Source organism: Carex rostrata, chromosome 17 (assembly GCF_964058835.1).
Source record: "Carex rostrata chromosome 17, lpCarRost1.2, whole genome shotgun sequence".
Taxonomy (NCBI): domain Eukaryota; kingdom Viridiplantae; phylum Streptophyta; class Magnoliopsida; order Poales; family Cyperaceae; genus Carex; species Carex rostrata.
This window is the reverse complement of record NC_135934.1, coordinates 4,477,132-4,496,461: the sequence shown is the minus strand read 5'-3', so window position 1 is coordinate 4,496,461 and position 19,330 is coordinate 4,477,132. Positions and strand designations below refer to the sequence as shown.

The 19,330-nt window shown below is 32.2% G+C and overlaps 1 protein-coding gene and 2 pseudogenes across 3 annotated transcripts; 1 reads left to right on the top strand and 2 right to left on the bottom strand.

Annotated features, from left to right (window-relative positions):
- The first annotated feature begins 520 nt into the window (after window positions 1-520).
- On the top strand, window positions 521-1,333 carry LOC144568693 (uncharacterized). Its single transcript, XM_078319063.1, has one exon. It carries the CDS (start codon window positions 521-523, stop codon window positions 1,331-1,333), a length of 813 nt encoding a protein of 270 aa, XP_078175189.1.
- Window positions 1,334-13,808: 12,475 nt separating this feature from the next.
- On the bottom strand, window positions 13,809-14,906 carry LOC144568210 (putative germin-like protein 2-1 pseudogene; annotated as a pseudogene). The gene has a single exon (XR_013515609.1). The product of XR_013515609.1 is annotated as a putative germin-like protein 2-1 pseudogene (transcript).
- Window positions 14,907-17,337: 2,431 nt separating this feature from the next.
- On the bottom strand, window positions 17,338-18,369 carry LOC144568208 (putative germin-like protein 2-1 pseudogene; annotated as a pseudogene). Its single transcript, XR_013515608.1, has one exon. The product of XR_013515608.1 is annotated as a putative germin-like protein 2-1 pseudogene (transcript).
- Window positions 18,370-19,330: the final 961 nt, after the last annotated feature.

Here is a 19,330-nt window from a genome sequence, read left to right as displayed (position 1 = left end):
TATATTATACGTTTTTTTTTCATTTAATTTGAAGTTCGGTTCCAAAAAATCAGAAAAATAAATTAAATGCAAATAAATTAATCGCAAATTTTATTACTATGGCGGCCAATGAGATTGCACGTTTCCGTGCGTAGATTCGCAATATTTGACTATTTAATCACATAAATAAATAATGGCTTCCGGAGCAGAAGCACAGAATCCAAACAAGGGATGCTTCCTCAAAAGCAGATTTATTTCAAGAAGCATCCCTTATTTGACATTGTCTCTTTCATCCATGACAAAGCGTTGCTACTTCCCTATGCAAATTTATTGCTCAAGCATGATCAGTACCATATCTATGCATATGCATCCATGCAAATTTATTGCTCGATCAAGTCATGATATTCTCTTTCAATTTTCCACGTACATATATATATATATATATGTATATGGATATTTGAGTACCGCCTTTCTTCCCCACACACAACGCACCCCTCCATTCCTCCTTTCTCTTTTCCAATAACTCTCTCTCTCTCTCTCAATGTCCGACCCAAATCAAGAATACCAAAACAACCCTCCAGTTTCTCCACCTGCAGAGCAACCCCCTAAGAGGAAAGGAAAAGGAAAAGGAAAAGGAAAAGGAGGTCCAGATAACAGCAAGTACAAATACCGTGGCGTTCGTCAGAGAAGCTGGGGCAAGTGGGTTGCCGAGATTCACGAACCCCGCAAACGCACACGAAAGTGGCTTGGCACCTTCACCACTGCTGAGGACGCTGCCCGTGCATACGATCGTGCGGCTATCATTCTCTACGGGTCACGGGCCCACCTCAACCTCCAACCCTCCTCCCCCTTTTCTAATTCATCTTCTAATTCCCCTTCTGCTTCTTCAAATTCTTCTTCTAATTCCACTTCAAGTTCTACCACTGCACTTCGACCATTGCTTCCGCACCCGTCGTCTTTGCACTATTCTCCTTATCCAACATTTTACTATCCTAACCCTAGACTGGTATTAACAATGAATAACAGTTCTTTCTACCCTGCTGCTGGTTCTAGCAGTTCGAGTGGTGCCATTTATGCAAGCAATCCTGCGTATAACCAGAGTCAGGTGGCAACAATGGAGCCTACAATTTCTGATGATGTTAGCATACTTTCTGGATCAGTGAGTTCTAACTTATCCATATCGTGTCCAGCTATTGAAACAGCACCAATAGGGGAGACTGTGGGTCCAGTTGCAGTGTCACAGGCTGAAACTACAGTGACGGTGGCAATGTCACCTATTTGGGGTTATGATGATTTTGCGGCGGCAGCACCGTCTATGTGGGATGATGCAGATACATTTCTATTTGATCTGTGAAATGGGATTTTTAGAAATTAGGGTTAGTGTTAGACTGTTAGGGTTTCGTCAGGTAGGCTGTGATTAAATCTCAGCACGCATGCATACAGTCTATGAACTGGAAATCTTTTTGCTCTTGAATTGGTTTATATTTTTTTTTACTATTAAATCTGTAGTTCTTTAATTGTTAGCTGTTTAATATTTACTTTTTTGTATTAGATATTAATTAAGAAGTTCATGTTAATAATTTAATCATTCTGCATTATTTAGCATAGTACAAATTAATTCTGGGTGTTCACATTATATTATACATTATAAATTATGTTCTACATTGTTTAGCATAGTACATTATTTGTCGACATTAATACTTTTGCTTGCATGCATGGTTTCATTTTAGATAAGTTTCTTTTCCAATGCTTTCTTCAATTCTTTTCGTATCTGTTTAATTAGAAAAAAACCTTTTCTATCAGAAGCTCAAACATTTGGTGTTCTTTTTACTATTTTAATTTGTGTTGACTGTTGACAGCGTTTTAGTTGTAGCTTCAGCAAAGATGAAAATAAGCTTTTTGCGCATTTCTGTAGGTGTGCCTTTTTTTTCATTTTCTAATTAGTTTAATTAATGCATTTTAGTTATCTCTTTTTTCTCATTTTCTTTGTCCTTGGACTTTTAAGAAGTATATAATAATTCCATCAGATTCATTTGGATATATTATAAGCCATGGATATATAGTTAGGGAAGTGTTTTAATTTATTTTTTTAATACTTGGAAATGTATCCTCCTATTATATCTTTTTACATTCAACATCTAATAAGTTTTCTTGATTTATCAAAAACTGCTAAATATACATTGACTGAATACTGTGTGTTGGGGCTCCATTAATCACTAGCAGATAGCATTGATTGCATGCATGGTTTCATTTAAGATAAAGTTTCTTTTCCAATGCTTTCTTCAATTCTTTTCGTATCTTTGTTTAACTAAAAGAAGAGACCGAATCGTCTGCCCGGGGGCAGGAAATTCCTGCCCCCAGAGTCACTGCGGGTGGGCCCTCATTTAAAAACAATAACAATAGTTAAACCCTTTAACAGTAACCGGTCCCACCCCGCAGTGACTCTGGGGGCAGGAAATCCGGTTCCCTAAAAGAAACCTTTTTCTATCTGAAGCTCAAACATTTGGTGTTTGACATTGTTCCACATGAAAACGAAAATAATTAGAGGGGAACATAATAGCATTTGAATAGAGGTAGTAGCTCTCAATAAAGATGTAAATACTTAAAAAAAAATCTCTCGTAGTGTCCAAAACAAAAAGTGTAGATCAGATTACCAGAGCATTTATTTAACACCATCTAAGTATCTATACTTAAAACTCAAATTACAAAATTGAAATAGAAATGAGCTGGAATGATCACAATTTTGCCAATCAACTCATTATTTACTACCGTAAAAGAATAATCTCAAAACAAATATACATGTACGTGAAAATGGACAATCACCAATATGTACCTAACTATCTCTATACGACTATACACACTACAATTATATTATGTGTTTCTGGAAGCAAATGCTCAATTTGAACATGTGTGATGTACATTTACCAAACAAGTCGATCTTTACCTCGGTCAAGTGATTGCTGGTGATTTTTACAACTAAAATCTTCATCTCCTACCATAAGAGACCTCATAAGCTGCATTTATTAAGTCAAAATCAGTGACAACTTCAGAAATTGAATGCCTTGTTTTGTAACAAAATTGAACTGTCTTAGTTGAGTCTTTGCTGTTTTAAGTAACACAAAATGGATAACAAAAGAAGAGTATATATATGATATATCAATACATTATACACTAAAAGTAATGTTCACATGAATACAAGCGCCTTACCAGAATTACTTGTTTTTACCAGTACATAGAACATAGTGGTAAGCAGGCATAAAACTATAGTATTAATGGTCGGCTAATCAGTGTTACAATTTATTTTTTTGTTTCCATTTTTTTAATTATGTCAGCACCACAAAATTACTTTACAGGTCAGATTAGCATATGTACTTGAAGCGAAATTGGAAAATTTACCATTACTGGTGTCCATGAGTGGGAGAGGCTAACTTATTATGGGAATGAAGCGATCATATTGTACCATACTAGGTATGTTTCTATCTCGTCAACACCACCAGTATCCAGACAGTCTCCTTCCATTACAATCAAAAATTCAAAATTATAGGTGGCTTTGCAGCTTTTTTCGAATTATCTAGTCTCTAGACTACCATAGTAGGAATTATCGGTATCGGGATCGGGATTGGTCCCGGCCGGTACCGATACAGGATCGGAGTATCGGCTCAGGATTGGGTTTTTTTTTTTTCTTTTTTCTTTATGATTTGCTACGTGAGGATCGGCTCAGGATCAGATCGGACTCGGCCGATACCGATATGTATCAGCCGATCCGTATCGGTATCGGCCGATATTTGACTACCTTTTGTATCCACTGTTCACAGAAACAACAATACAAAGTTTTTGATGATTAAATGGCAAATTCTCACAAAAAAAATTTAAGAAAGGTTTTTAAGAAACCAAAATGAAAGCTTTTGTTGTAGTACCTGGCACGACATCTAACCCTAGAAATTCACGCAATTACGTACAATGTCGTTCAGAGCTCATTTTTAGGAAGAATATAATACAGGGGACTACAGTTGGTTCTAATTTGTAGTTTGTACTTGAAGGTATATGCTCATTTGGTTAAAGAACAATAAGATCAATTTTCACCTGAAACATACCAAGTTTATAATTGAATATTATGACACCAGAGATTAAACTTAATTTTATCCTCTAATTTAATGCAAAACTTGTAAAGCTTGTATGATGATTGTCGAAACAATTTTTTTTGTAAAGAATTCTTATTCAAGAAAATATTTTCAGTCTATTGCATGTGATTTTCACATCAAGTAAATAATCAACCTTTTTTGTGTGATGAAATAATAATAATTGAAATAATTTTCTTCTCGTCACTTGAAAGTTCTCACCCTGACTCTCTCTACAATATTAAAAATTTAGGTGGATGGCATAATTGATGTAGTAGTAGAGAATGAGATGAGAATTAAGTAAATGCTTCATGACATCAAATTTTAAATTAAAAACCTTCAATACATTAAAAAAAAACGCATGCAAATACTGTTATTAATTTTGTGGAAAGTGCTTCAAAATTTGAGTTGAAGTTTTACAAATCATTTTTTTTTCTTTTTAGTTTTTTATTTAATTTGTATTCATTTATCATATATTTTCTTAGACATTGTTCATATAATTGTATGTAAAGTCCGATGTAAGATGTTTTTGTTGTATTTTAATTTATTTTGTTAGAATGGTTATAATGAATTAATGAATTTGTTGTTTTTAGTAATACTACATAGGATAGGACTAAGGATAAGAGTAGCCAGTTGATAATTCCAAACAATGATTAATCTTATTTTTTTGTTTGCATGCAAGAAAAAGAATCATGTGTAAGAATCCGCTTCATTATTTTTGTTCCGTTTCCAATTTTAAACGATAACTGCACGACGGAAAACAATATTTATAATCCTGCCACGGAATTTCACAAAAAAAAATTTAAGTTAAAAATAGGACAGTATTGTGAGGATAAAAAAGATACTATTGTGAGGGTAATTTAAAAAAAAAATATACTATTGTAAGGGTAATTAAAAAAATACTATTAATTTTGCTAGAAATAATAGGAAAAAAAAAAACCACAAACGGAGTTAATGGGGATGAAACTTTAATATTCGTGTGAATTCTGATTAATTATTACCTGTCAGAATTGCATCTTTAGCATCTTACGTCTTTTAAATATATTTATTTAAATTATAACTTAAGTTGTCAAGTGAATGTAAAATATAAAAAGTAAAATGAAATAAATAACTAGTCCTCTTTATATTTAAATAATAACCAAACATGCATGATCTATGTTGATTGAGCGCGCGGTTAATGATTATCATAATTTATTTGATAATCACTTGGTCTAGGTTTTGATAATATCTTGCAGAGGATAGTAAACCGACCTCCTAAACTAATGTAACATCTATAATAATTAAATAATAAAATATATCATAGTTGAAAGCCAAGTGTTCCACCAACCATCCCATTGGTGATTCGTGTCATGTTTCCTTACACACGTGCGTTATTAAGTTCCATCTTGGGTAAAAAAAAAAAAAACAGAGATCAACATTTAATTTTTTTTCTAAATATATTTTCACAAAAGAAAAATATTTTTTCTAGAGACATAAGACTCATCACCATCTATATTAAATTTATATTTTAATATTTTATTTTATTTTGTATTTTATTAATCAGATTTATTGAAATCGCTTTCTTAATTAATAATAGGGCTGGCAACGAGCTGGCTCGGTCCGAGCTAGATCAAATTTATGGCTCGCTCGTTTTAGCAACAAGTGAGTCATGAGCGAGCCAACATTCAAATCCGAGCTGAAAACATGGTTCGTGGCTCGCTTATTTTGGCAACGAGCGAGCCGAGCCAGCTCGTGGGCCAAAAACCAAAATGTATTAGATAATGTATTATGAAATCAACGACCATAAATTAAGTTTGTAACTAAATTCATACATACTAAAATACTAAATTTCAAAATTCATACAAATATAATTTACAAAGAGGAGGGTTGAAATGCACCCAAATTTTTGTGGACCCAAATGCACCCTATCTTTCAAAATTTTTTTCTCCATTTTCAAAGTCCGAATAGTTAATCCGAACCGTTAGATGCGATCTATATATTAAGATGTGCTTAGAGACCAAATTTTACATTTTTTGGAATTTTTTTACTATTTATTAAGCCACTTTGAAAATCGCTGATTTTTACATTTTCTGGACCATTGGATCAGCGATTTTCAAAGTGGCTTAATAAATAGTAAAAAAGTTCCAAAAAATGTAAAATTTAGTCTCCAAGCACATCTTAATATATAGATCGCATCTAACGGTTCAGATTGACTATTCGGACTTTGAAAACGGAGAAAAAGGATAGAGTGCATTTGGGTGCATTTGAACCCTCCTCATTTACAAAATAAATTAATGCACACTAAATTCACACAAATTCATACCAATTCACAAATTCATACTTGAACCGAACTGGCTCGCCAGCGAGCTAGGCCCTAGCTCAAACTTGTTAATTTTGGATCAAACTAATGATGAACTGGCTCGTTTATATATAGCTCGGTCCGCTAACGAACGAGTTGTTAGCGATCGAACGAGTCTGATACACGCGAGTCACGATCGATCTACGAGCTACGAGCTTTTTTGCCACCCCTAATTAATAACGTAATAATAACGACAATATAGATATATCATTTATTTTCATTAATTACTTAGTTTTTCAATAATTATTTTAACAAAGTTTTCTTGCATAGAACATCATCAAAGAAAATAACAATTCGAAATATTTGTTTACTTCTTTAGTTGGGTGGCAATAATCAAAACTAGCGTTTAAATCACTGCGGACAAAAATAAAATAGATTCAAGAAAGCACCAGAATTTGGTGTAATTAAAAATCGGCAACTTGGGTGGGCACGAATTTAGCCACTTTTTGCACGAATTTAGCCACTTTTTTTTTTCCGATGAAAAGAAGTCCAGACAAACGTACTTGTATTTTATGATAATAAAATTTAAATTTTGAAATGGTAAATTAATAAGTAAATTGTGAAGTGATCCAGCTTACAACATTTTACAATAATTTGATTTTGTAATTTTCAAAGTTCACACAATTGATCCAAACTGCTTAACATGATACCTATATTAAAATATCTATTTATTAAGTATTTTACAAAATTGTTATTTTTAGACAATTATGAACCATTAAAAACAATAATTTTGTAAAATACTGAAGTTTTAAATTCTACCTGCACACATTAAATATTTTCGTGTTTACATACGAGCTATTATTCCATCTAAAATTTATAATTCCGTCCTTCTAGATACTTAACATCTATCCTAATATGGTTTAGTGTGGATCATTTGTTCTAAAACAAAAGACGCTCAATTGGAGATGATCCGAGCCAAAATTCATAATATCTCAAAAGTCAAAAGGTCAAAAATGAGAGAATCTTACCATAGAGCAAACAAACTAGACTACTAGAATGAGAATCTTCCTCAAATTCATTCATAAATTGCCACACACCGAGGATACACGAATGATGAGCCCATGAGGCAGTTGCCAACTCACCCTCAAAAAAGAAAAGAACGAACGAAAGAACAAATATGTGCCGACACCAAGTCGGCCATTTGAGCGACAAGACAGCTACCTTTACTGTGCCTAGAAATTAACTACGGTAAGTGATAGATTGACAGATTTTTTTTTTTTTTTTTCTAATTTAGATAGTAACTAAGTTTATATTAAATAATGTTTGTTACCATCTTTAAAAAAACGATTTAACCACCTTTTTTTTTGAAAAAAACATCATTTTACCACCACCGTAGTCTAAACATGTGAAATCAGAAGGTTAGCTCAGCATGTTTAAATTGCATGATCAAATTGTAGAAGTGGTAAAAATAAAATATTTCTGAAAAAATAGTTAAATTGTTTTTTTTTTAAAGATGGTAATTATTTATTTTTGAGAAAAATAAAGTTGTGATGGATTGGCGGACAAAATAAACTTTCACTATGTGACAGGTTAAGTGATAGATTTTTAATGTTTTTTTGTTAATTAATTGTGAGAAAGGCTAAAGTGTCTCTATATTGCGTGTCTATTTTTAAATGTTAAAATAAAACTGTTAGAGATAATTTAGATCATTTTGTCTATGTACATGTGAAAAATTATGACATTTCAATTTTATTTTTATTGTAATAAAGAGCTTGTAAAAATACACTGGTGTGAATAATTTTTTTTTGTGCATGCAGAAAAGATAATATAGATCATATTTTAAGGTTTTATATATGTTAATATATAAGATTTATAATTTTTTAATAGAAAATTAAAAAAATAAAAACATAAAAAATAAAGATATTTAAATCCTACTTATAAATTGTATGGCCATAAAAAATTCACAATTTGTTGACTACGCAACGAGAATGAATCCATCTACAAATATTTTCCTTGACATCAATAATATGTTGTCCAAATTTTACAAACCGTAACAAATATTTCATCATTATATACACACTATAATGTTAGATAAGCGTTGGACATAAATATGCACCACATGTTCAAAAGTAAAAAAAAAGTTGAATAAAATATTTGTTGGTCAAATTAGCACCGAATATATACTTGCATTTAATTGGAACACACAATACAAAACATGAAGTTTCCTTTTAACCGACTCAAAAAACTAAATTTTCTATGGTGAAATTGGAGCCAGAATAATTTCTCTCAGACTTTGTTGCAATTTTCACACTCATAAGAAAATTGAGATAATAATAAGAAGAGTGTGTGAGAGGTGCACATCAAATAGGTCGCTAAAAATTTCCAAATATAGACAAAATTATCTAATACCTTTCAAATGAGACTGCCAAACACTTGGCCAATGCATGTGCGTTCAGGCCACTGTTTCTGAATTTCTGTGGCAGTGTGGCACTACACTTTCTGGTCTTTTGTGAGTTTAACAACATCCACATCTCTAGTATTTTTAGGGCGTGTTCGGACGTCAGTTTTTTTATGGGAACAAGTGGGTTTGGGGCTGAGTTGGATTATAATCCTATAACACCGTTCGGATGGCTGGAATTTTCCCAAAATATTCCCATCTGTTTTTCATTTGTTGGGAATATCTAAGCTAAAATGGTGGGAATAAATTTATCTAGTCCAACTTCATTTTTTTTTCCCCAAACACTTGAGCTGCTACTTTAATCTCTCTTTAATTGTTATTTAGTTGTAACTGAATATATATATATATATATATATCATGCTTTGAGTTTATTCATAATGAAAAATACAAAGGGAGTGCATCTTCTTATTATTAAATACTTCTCATTTAATAATAAAATATTTGTATTTATAAAATAATAATTAATAAGTAATGTTTTGTAATTATTTAATCTATTTATTTAATTTTATTATTGATAATTTTATTGATCAAGAAAATTGTATAATATCAAACATTTAAACATATATATGAGGATAGCAAGCTCATATGCGTTCAGAACCATTGTATTTGAAATGAACTATTTAAAACATATGAGTTCAAATTACCTGTACGATTATTAGGCATAATTTCTTACTTTCAAAAACATTTTTTAATTTTTTTTATAAAAGATAAGTAGAAACAGTTTTTAATTAGTGTTTGTTTGTTTTCTAATTTTTGTAATTTTATATTTTAAATGCTTGTTTGTTTGTTTATAAATGTTTATTTTTTGTAAATGTTTTTAAATGTTTATTTTTTGTAAATATTTTTAATTGTTGTTTTCTTATTTTTTTAATGTATTTATAAATATTTTCTTATTTTATTTCTACCATTCTAGTAGAAATTTTTATTAGAAATGGTTCATCTTTTTTATACTATTATTTAATCAATTTTATTTAATTTTATTAATATAATTTTAAAACAAATTATGTTTACCAAATGTTACAATTTACAACCCATTAAAATATTAAATTTACAATATATTATTGGATTATATACTATTCAAAAACAATAATTAAATAAAAAAAAATTTATAACTAAACTAAAACAATTAAATAAATATACATATTTAAAACAAATAAAGATTTCTCACAATTAATCCCATGATACAAACGATCACTCATTTTCTCATATTCCCATAATTAATCCCGTGCATTTCGTACCCGTGGGTTCCCACTTTTTCAAAAGTGAATTCCCATTCCCATTCCCATTACCATTCCCATTCCCATTCCGTAATCCCGTGACATCCGAACACGCCCTTATAGTTTCTAATCTAATATGGTAGTTTTTAATTTAGTTTCAGAGATGTGAGAGCAAATAATTAGCTCAAATTATTTATCCTTTTTAGTTTGTTGCTGATGTGGCTTAATAGAAACTCTAAAATTAATTTAAAGAATGTGAGAGTAATAAACTTTAGAGACCTTAATTTTTAAAAAATAGTTTACTATTATTTAGAAACTATTTAAGTTTTTGGAATATAGATGCTCTAAGAGGTTATGAGATAAAAAAAATATATTAAAATCATATGATCATATTTGTTGACAATTATGACAACCGATGACTCGACTATACATATTTGGGAATTTAATGCTCATTAATTAAGTGCTGATAAAGTTAAATCATATATATTTTTCAAACAATTTAATGGACAATTATTTGGTTTTCAAGATGTACCAAATTTGACATACAATCTATTTAAATTATTTGAATTACAGAGAATATATCTGTATATTTATTTACTAGTCATCAAGATTGTCAAATTAATTTATTAGTAAAATAAATTCTTGGTGTTAATTATGTACCACATTTGTTCTTCAGAATTATATATGACATTTCAACTTGAACACAAGTTTCTTTTTTTTTGAGTAAAGTTGGAGGTCAAGCCATCCAACTATTTAATATCCTTGTTATTACAACAAATATTTTTTTCCATTTGAGTTTCGAATTCATGACCTCTCATATAGAGATTATTTGTCTTTTCCACTAAATCAACTTGAACACAATTTTAAATGGTTGTTTTATCAATCTGAATACGGTACACATAATATATATGTACTAAGGTGCATTTTTTTTTTAATATAGGTTTGCCAACATATAACCTTTTAGAATCCAAAGAATCTATCATATATATATATATAGAGAGGTAGTCTACGGTGAGTTGCGAAGTAAAACGCGTTTCTACTTCACGCTGTATTTTTATTTTGAAAGTCCAAATTACCGATCCGAACCGTTAGATATTTAATCCATATTGAAATGTGCTTGGAGACCAAATTTTACATTTTTTGGAATTTTTTTACTATTTATTAAGCATTTTTAAAAATTGCTGTTTTGCTGTAAACAGTAAAAAACAGTAAAATTTTCTGGACCATCAGATCAGCGACTTTCAAAATTGCTTAATAAATAGTAAAAAAATTCCAAAAAATGTAAAATTTGGTCTCCAAGCACATTTCAATATGAAGAACAAGATTAACGGTTCAGATCGACGTTTTGAACTTTAAAATCACAAAATATGAGCGTGAAGTAAAATAGTCGCTTTACTTCGCAACTCACCGTAGCCTAGCTCTATATATATATATATATACACACTACTCAATTCAATTTTCTCCTTGTAATATGTGTTTCGAGACTAAATTTTTTAAATAGGTAGAAAATTAAATATCTGAATGGTGCAGAATTTTTTAGATCAACTGATTTTCTACCTATCTAAAAAAATAGTAATTTTTTTTCAAAAAATGTAAAATTTGGTCTCGAAACACATATTATGGAGAACAAGATGAATGGTTCGAATTGACCATTTGGATTTTAAAAACTTAAATATTGAGCCGTAACACCGTAGGTCACTATGCAACCCATAGCACCTTAGCCTTACCCATATACTTTTGACACAATTACACAAACACACTCAACCGTATAATCCACGAGCTGCTAAATATCCCATGCACAGTTCAACACAAAAAATTGACAGATGGAAAATTGATAGTACAGGAAGCAATACTTTATAGTTTATACACAATTAACACGTTTAGTATCCTTATCCACCCCCGCATTATATATTTATCATTCCATTTTTTTATATTTTCACGTTTTGACTTTAATTACCATATTTGGAGCATGTCTTAAGTCCTATCATACTTTTCAAAATTTCTTTTGTTTAATTTAAAGATTTAGGCGACGCGATCTAATTTAGTCTCCTTTTTTATATTTTTATTCTCTTAAAAGGAAGAGAGATCGATACAGTGATTTATATCGATCGAAGTATAAAAATCCGCATAAATCCTTGAGATAATTAAGCGCAAGCTTATAATAATAATATAAAAACAAAAACATAAATCTATTTGGAGTGACAAAATTTATTATTGAAAAGTGGCGAAAATTATTATTGAAATGGTAAGCCAACAAAAGTAAGTAAAATAATATATGCAACCGCATACAGGTAGGGGTGGTAAAAAAGCTCGTAGTTCGATTGTAACTTGCATATGACTCGCTCGCTAACAGCTCGCTCATTACTTAACCGAGTTATTAACGAGTCAGTTCATTAGTGATTTGGTTCAAATTAAATGAGTACAATATGGGGACTCGCTCGCTCGTCAACTTGGTTAGGTATACATTTGTGAATTTGTGTGCATTTTAGGCTGTCTAGCTTAATTCAGTCTGATCTAAAAAATTTGTATAATTTATTTTATTCTTAAAATAAGGTCCAATCAGATCCATAAAATCAGCTCACTAGTTTGATCTAGATCACGAGCTAACTCGTAACGACTATGATATAAAATTTCAGCTCGGACCTCTAAATTCAACTCGGTCCGAGCGATCGGTTGCTAAATGAGCCGATCAGCTCGTTGCTGCTACCAGCCTACCACTCCCAAAGAAGGCCTCAGAAGAGCTTCGGTGAATTTCTCCGCATCAGGCCTTATAACCTAAGTTTTGGGCCTTTTTAGGCCCATATTAGAAGTAGCCAACGTTTATGATTTACTCGCACTTTCATTGATCAATTAATCAAATCCTTGCATCCCATTTCTCTATCTCGATCCCACTCTACTATTATTCCCTGTTGGAGACTGGAGAGCAGCCTCACCTCACCTGGTAGCACCACCGTTTTCTCGATCCCTTTCTAAATTCTAAATCTCTAATACTCTCATCCCCGTGCAACAGAGATCACACCTTGTCAGAGCTTCCTCAGTTCTTCACGATCGCTGGTATCAAATCACTCTCCTTCATTGAAGCAATTAGGAAATTACATTGTTCAATTTTAAACATCTCTACTTTTTCAAAATTAGTAGTATTGTTTGAACAGACATACTATACAAAAGAAATTTATCTTGTGTCATGTGCTTTGATGCATAATCTTTCACTGGAGTGTCCTCCTGGTATTTTAATATACGACAATTTCAACATATTTTATGTATGCCATATTGACAGTATGTTGTGGAAGAGATATAACGAAATTAGTCATGCTAGTAATTGTGTTCTGTGCTATATTATTTTCCGGCAGTCACCAGTAGTGATCTAATAAATTTCTTGAGGGGTTATTTTGTTCAATTGTCCCCCTTGGATTTTGATACTGTTGTGGATAGTCCCATAATAAATGGCTAAAGTAAACATATTGGCAACTTTGTTGGACTAATCCTTGTATAAATTGGTAAAATAAAATGCATCACTTGAAGACTTAGACAGTTTAAACATCATTTTATAAGTGCTCTTTCCTTTATGCCTGACAATAATAAATTTTTAATCATCTGGTATGTACTGGAAAAATTCCTCCTATCCACTTTAGTTACTATTATCTCAACTGAAAACTGATTTTAAGGGCTAAATAACCGTGAAATTCTAACTGAAGAATGAACCAGGCAAGTTTTATCACTTCAATAAAGAGGCCACGACAGTAAGTTTTAACTCATGCAAACATGCCCAAAGTGGCTGGGTTTTATTATTGAAAATATCAAATCAAACACTCAAATCTAAACAATTTATTACATATCATGTTATGACAAATCTTTAGCTGATTATTTCCTCATTTAGTAAATTGACGATTGATTAGTTGCTATTGGAGAACTGAGCCTGGAGCCAGTCAACAGTCTTCTTATCAAGTTGGAATGCCTTGGCTAACACATCATCAGAAATAGGTAGGTTTGACCCGAAGACTGCCTTTGCAATAGTGATCAAGCCTGGATTTTGGCTACTCAGACCCGCAAATGCAACAGCAGGGACATTTCCAATGTTGAATTGGAAATGGATGAGTCCCTTGGGAAAAACAAACGCATCACCCTTGTTCAGCACCTTGGAAAAGAGCTTGAAATCGGGAGCTGACGTCACAAAACCGACATAGAGAGTGCTCCATGACAGTGAGCACTTCTGTTGCTCTGGGGTGGATGTGTGGTGGGTTGAGGCCACCGTTGGGTGCAAAGTCAAGACGAGCAATGGAAATTCCCAGGGTGTTGAGTCCCGCAATCTTTTGGACATTGAGTAGGGTGACATTTGACCCGGGAGTCTTACTTGTGTCGCCAGCCTTGTCGAGGCCTGAGAAGAAGAAGTCTTCTGGTTTCACATCAGCTGGATTTTTGCAAACTAAACCGTTCACAAATACTGTAGAGCAATTGTCAGCAACACAGAAATCTTGAAGTGGGCTAGGGTCAGAAGCGAATGCTGTAGAGCACGCCAAAGCAAGCAAAGTGAAGAGAAAAAGTGAACAGTAAGCCATTTCTTTCAAGTATCTAAACTTTTGTTAACTTGTGATGTATGTTATGTAGGCAATTTTCAAATGGCTATTTGGTTATACAATGAACAAAGCTTGTATGGATATTTATAGTAGTGAGTGCTTGAAGAGTTCCCCACGATTTGGAAATAAAATAAGTTAAGCTTTTGGCTAATTAGTCCAGCTTTGAAATGTTCTATGTGAATTGGTCAAGGGCTAAATTTTTTATCTTTTTATACTTTTTGCTCATTAAATTAATGGGAGATGATGATTGATGGGATGGGGTCAAAGATGTAGACAACTTCAATCTCAGGTATGTAATCTAAATAACAAAGTGTTTTTAATTAATGATCCTGCTCTTTCGGATGTAGCATCACATATGTTGCTTTGCTAGTCAAACACGTACCACGTAGAAAAGTTGGTGTAGTAGTAGTACGTAGAACTTGTCAATCTAGCAGCCTTAAAATATTTTGATTAGTTCTCCTTTAAGCACATCAGTTAAAATCCGATAAGGTTGCATAATATAATTAAATATATATCGCTCATAATTTTTAAAAGAAGAGAAAACTATATTTTGAATCAATGTAATTTTAAATTTAATTATGGTTATCCGCCATTGAAATATGTTTATATTTATTTTACTTAAAATGGTTTGTTTATTAATTATTTTATTATAGTGTTATTAAATAAATAATTTTTGTATTTCTAGTTAATATATATTGTGTTGGATTGTATAGAGTGCTATTGCATGAATATAAATACTTTAATATTCTAATTAAGAATTTTATGTTCGTTATTATTAATATTTTTGTTATTAGATATAATTAGCTGAACTTTTAATTTTTGACAATGAAACCTGTTAAAAGCGCAAGATCTGATCGCCTGGAAAAGAGGATTCAATGAATTTTAAGTATGGTGATAAAAATATGGATTGAAAGTATATAATCCAACTATGACTGATTGAATCAAAAACATAGAAAAAATCTGGCCAATGCAACCCATGTAGACCCCTATTGGCAACTTATTTTATTGTTTTGGTTTGTTAGACAAAATTTTTAATTATGTATTGAAAAAGGTTGCTTTTGGATTAAAAAAATAGCCATTGTTTATCTGTATTAACATAGATTTGATTAATTAAAGGAAATTTATTTGCTTCAATCAACAGTTCAACACAAACTATTGTTTTTAATCCTACTAATCTTTTCATCAAACAAACTAATTCCCTGCATCCCATTTCTCCCAATCTCTATCCCACTCTACTCATCTAATTCTTCCCGACTCATGGTGAGGCACCTCACCTGGTAGCACCATCTTCTTCCTGATCCCTTTCTAATACTCTCATTCCTGTGCAAAGAGAGATCACAGAGACGAGATCTGTTTGTTCACTTTCTTCTCGGTTCTCTTTGCTGGTATCTCTCTCTCTCTCTCTCTTCATGACAAGACTATGGCTGAGTTAACTTAACATTAGTCTTCACCTGGTTTGTTTAAATTTGGCACAGAACCTGGAATTCTTCTTGAGATTGCACTTTATTTTAGGTTCTGGAACTTGTAGAGAGCCCCAAAAAATAAAAGTAAAAGGAGCAAAATATGAGCAATATGTCCAAAAGTTTCATCATTGCGCGCCGATTTTTCTTTTTGTTGAAGCCCAGAAAACCTATCCTTGTATGATGATTTTTTTATTGATAAGAATAGGTACATCAAAATGAGGAAATCAAACCACTATCCTTGGATTTAATTTCCCTTGAAGCAATTTGGAGATCACATTATTTGTTTTAAACATCTCTACTATTTCAAAATTAGGTAGTATTGTTTGAATTGGAAGGCTCTACAAAAGCTCTTATGCAAAATCTTTTAACTGTAATGCCCTGACCTTTTATTTTACGAGAATTTGAACATATTTGTGGCATGTCATCTTACAGCACATCGTGGATGAGATATAATAAAATTAGTCCTTTTGACTTTAGGGTGGTAATTAGCATGCATGCTAAAAGTTGTTTGATGTTTGTTGCTATATCTCTGTATCATTTATATTTTGCGACACTCTTGAGGTATGATCTAATAAATTTCTTGAGGTCTTGTTTTGTACTTTTGTTCAATTGCCCCCCTTGAATTTTGATACTTATTGTTGTGGATAGTCATGTAATTAATCACAATAGGAAACATGTTGGCAAATTGGACTAATCCTTGTTGTATTAATTGGCACAGGAAAATGCATCTTTGTTGGACTAAAAGACGTAGACAGTTAAAAACTTCATTTTAGAAGTTCTCTTTCGTGTGTGCATGGCAACAATGAATTCCAAACTTTCTGGTATGTAACTGGACATATTCTCCTATCCACTTTAATTACTATTATCTCAAATGAAAACTGATTTTTTAGAGCTCGAGTAAATAACCATTATATTCTAACCAAAGAATGGCAACATAAAGATTGGTACCTTACTGGTACTGATCGGACACTGATGATAGTGTAAGTGTGTAACCAATTTTCTACTTCTCGCTAGACCCAGTATTCAGTATTCACAATGGTGATGGTAGTACACTCAGTTATCATAGACTTCTCACTCCACCTTAACAAAGAAGGCACGACCTCTTCAGCAATGCTCTTCAGTGATCAGATGTGCTGGAAGGCTTCATTTATTTTAAAGGCTTACCTCTCGAGCAAGTGCGATCACCTCAATCCAGAGGCAAAGACGATAACTATATTGTAAGATATTAGATATATATGACTTATTGAAACTTTTATCGATTAATGCAAACATGCCTAAAAGGCAGGGTTTTTATTATTAACAATAACAGATTACAAACTAAATTTGAATTGTAAACAATTTATTACATATCATGTTATAGACAAATTTGATTAGTTGCTATTGGAGAACTGAGCCTGGAGCCAATCAACAGTCTTCTTATCAAGTTGGAATGCCTTGGATAGCACATCATCTGAAATAGGTGGGTTTGACCCAAAAACTGCATTTGCGACAGTGATCAAGCCGGGATTTTGGCTACTCAGACCCGCAAATGCAACAGCAGGGACATTTCCAACGTTGAACTGGAAGTGGATGAGTCCCTCAGGAAAAACAAACACGTCACCCTTGTACAACACCTTGGAGAAGAGTTTGAAGTTTGGGGCTGATGTCACAAAACCGACGTAGAGAGTGCCCTCAATGACGGTGAGCACTTCAGTTGCTCTGGGGTGGGTGTGTGGTGGGTTGAGACCGCCGTTGGGTGCATAGTCGAGACGAGCAATGGAAATTCCCAGGGTATTGAGTCCGGCAATTTTTTGCACATTGACTAGGGTGACGTTTGACCCGAGATTCTTACTTGTGTCACCAGCCTTGTCGAGGCCTGAGAAGAAGAAGTCTTCTGGTTTCACATCATTTGGGTTCTTGCAAACTAAACCGTTCACAAATACTGTAGAGCTATTGTCAGCAACACAGAAATCTTGAAGTGGGCTGGGGTCAGAAGCAAATGCTTGAGAGGAGACCAAGGCAAGCAAAGTGAAGAGAAAAAATGTACTGGAAGCCATTTCTGTCAAGTAACTAAACTTGTGTTAGCTTGTGATTTATGTAGGCAAATTGCAAATTGGTATTTGGTTATACAATGATCAATGCTTGTATAGTTATTTATAGTAGTGGGTGGTTGAAGAGTTCCTCACAATTTGGAAATAAAATAATTGAAGTTTTTGGCTAATTTGTCAAAGTTTGAAATGTTCTCTGTGAATTGGTCAAGGGCTAAAGTTTCATCTCAGTATACATGGTAACATGGGCCTATTAAAAAGGTAGACAGATAATAGGATGGGGTCAAACATGCTGACAACTTCGATCTGAGATATGTAATCTAATTAACAAATTGTTTTCAAATTAATGGTTTTCTTATATTTCGAAATTTTATAGATTCGTACCCTTTTGTTGATATATATATATATATAGGTGGGCTACGGTGAGTTGCGAATTAAAACGCATTTCTACTTCACGCCGTATTTTTATTTTGAAAGTCCAAACGACCGATCCGAACCGTTAGATGTTTAATCCATATTGAAATGTGTTTGGAGACCAAATTTTACATTTTTTGGAATTATTTTACTATTTATTAAGCATTTTTGAAAATTGCTGTTTTGCTGTGAACAGTAAAATTTTCTGGACCATCAGATCAGCGACTTTCAAAATTGCTTAATAAATAGTAAAAAAATTCCAAAAAATGTAAAATTTGGTCTCAAGCACATTTCAATATGAAGAATAAGATGAACGGTTCGGATCGACGTTTTGAACTTTAAAATCGCAAAATATGAGTGTGAAGTAAAATAGTTGCTTTATTTCGCAACTCACCGTAGCCTAGCTATATATATATATTTTCTATTAATAAAAAAATCGGGTCCTTTCCCTGGTTCTTTGGCGGAATGGTGGGATTGACTCTTATTAATTTCAGTTTCAGCATTAGAGTATAAGAATGATATCACATTTAAGTTTGAGAATGGTTCAAAAGCTTTTTTTTTGTTTTCGTTATTTTTTGTGTTTAAAATTTTAATAATAAAATATTTAAAACTTAAATGTCAAAGTAATGTTCTTAGGTATAATGTATACCATTCCCTATACATGTGTAAAATATTATAACCTTTAGCTATGCATGATATTTAAAACTTAAATATTAAAATAAAATCATTAAATATGATGTATATTATTTTCTCAATATGTAAAATATTATAATATTTTGATTGTCATCTAGAGTTTGTAAAA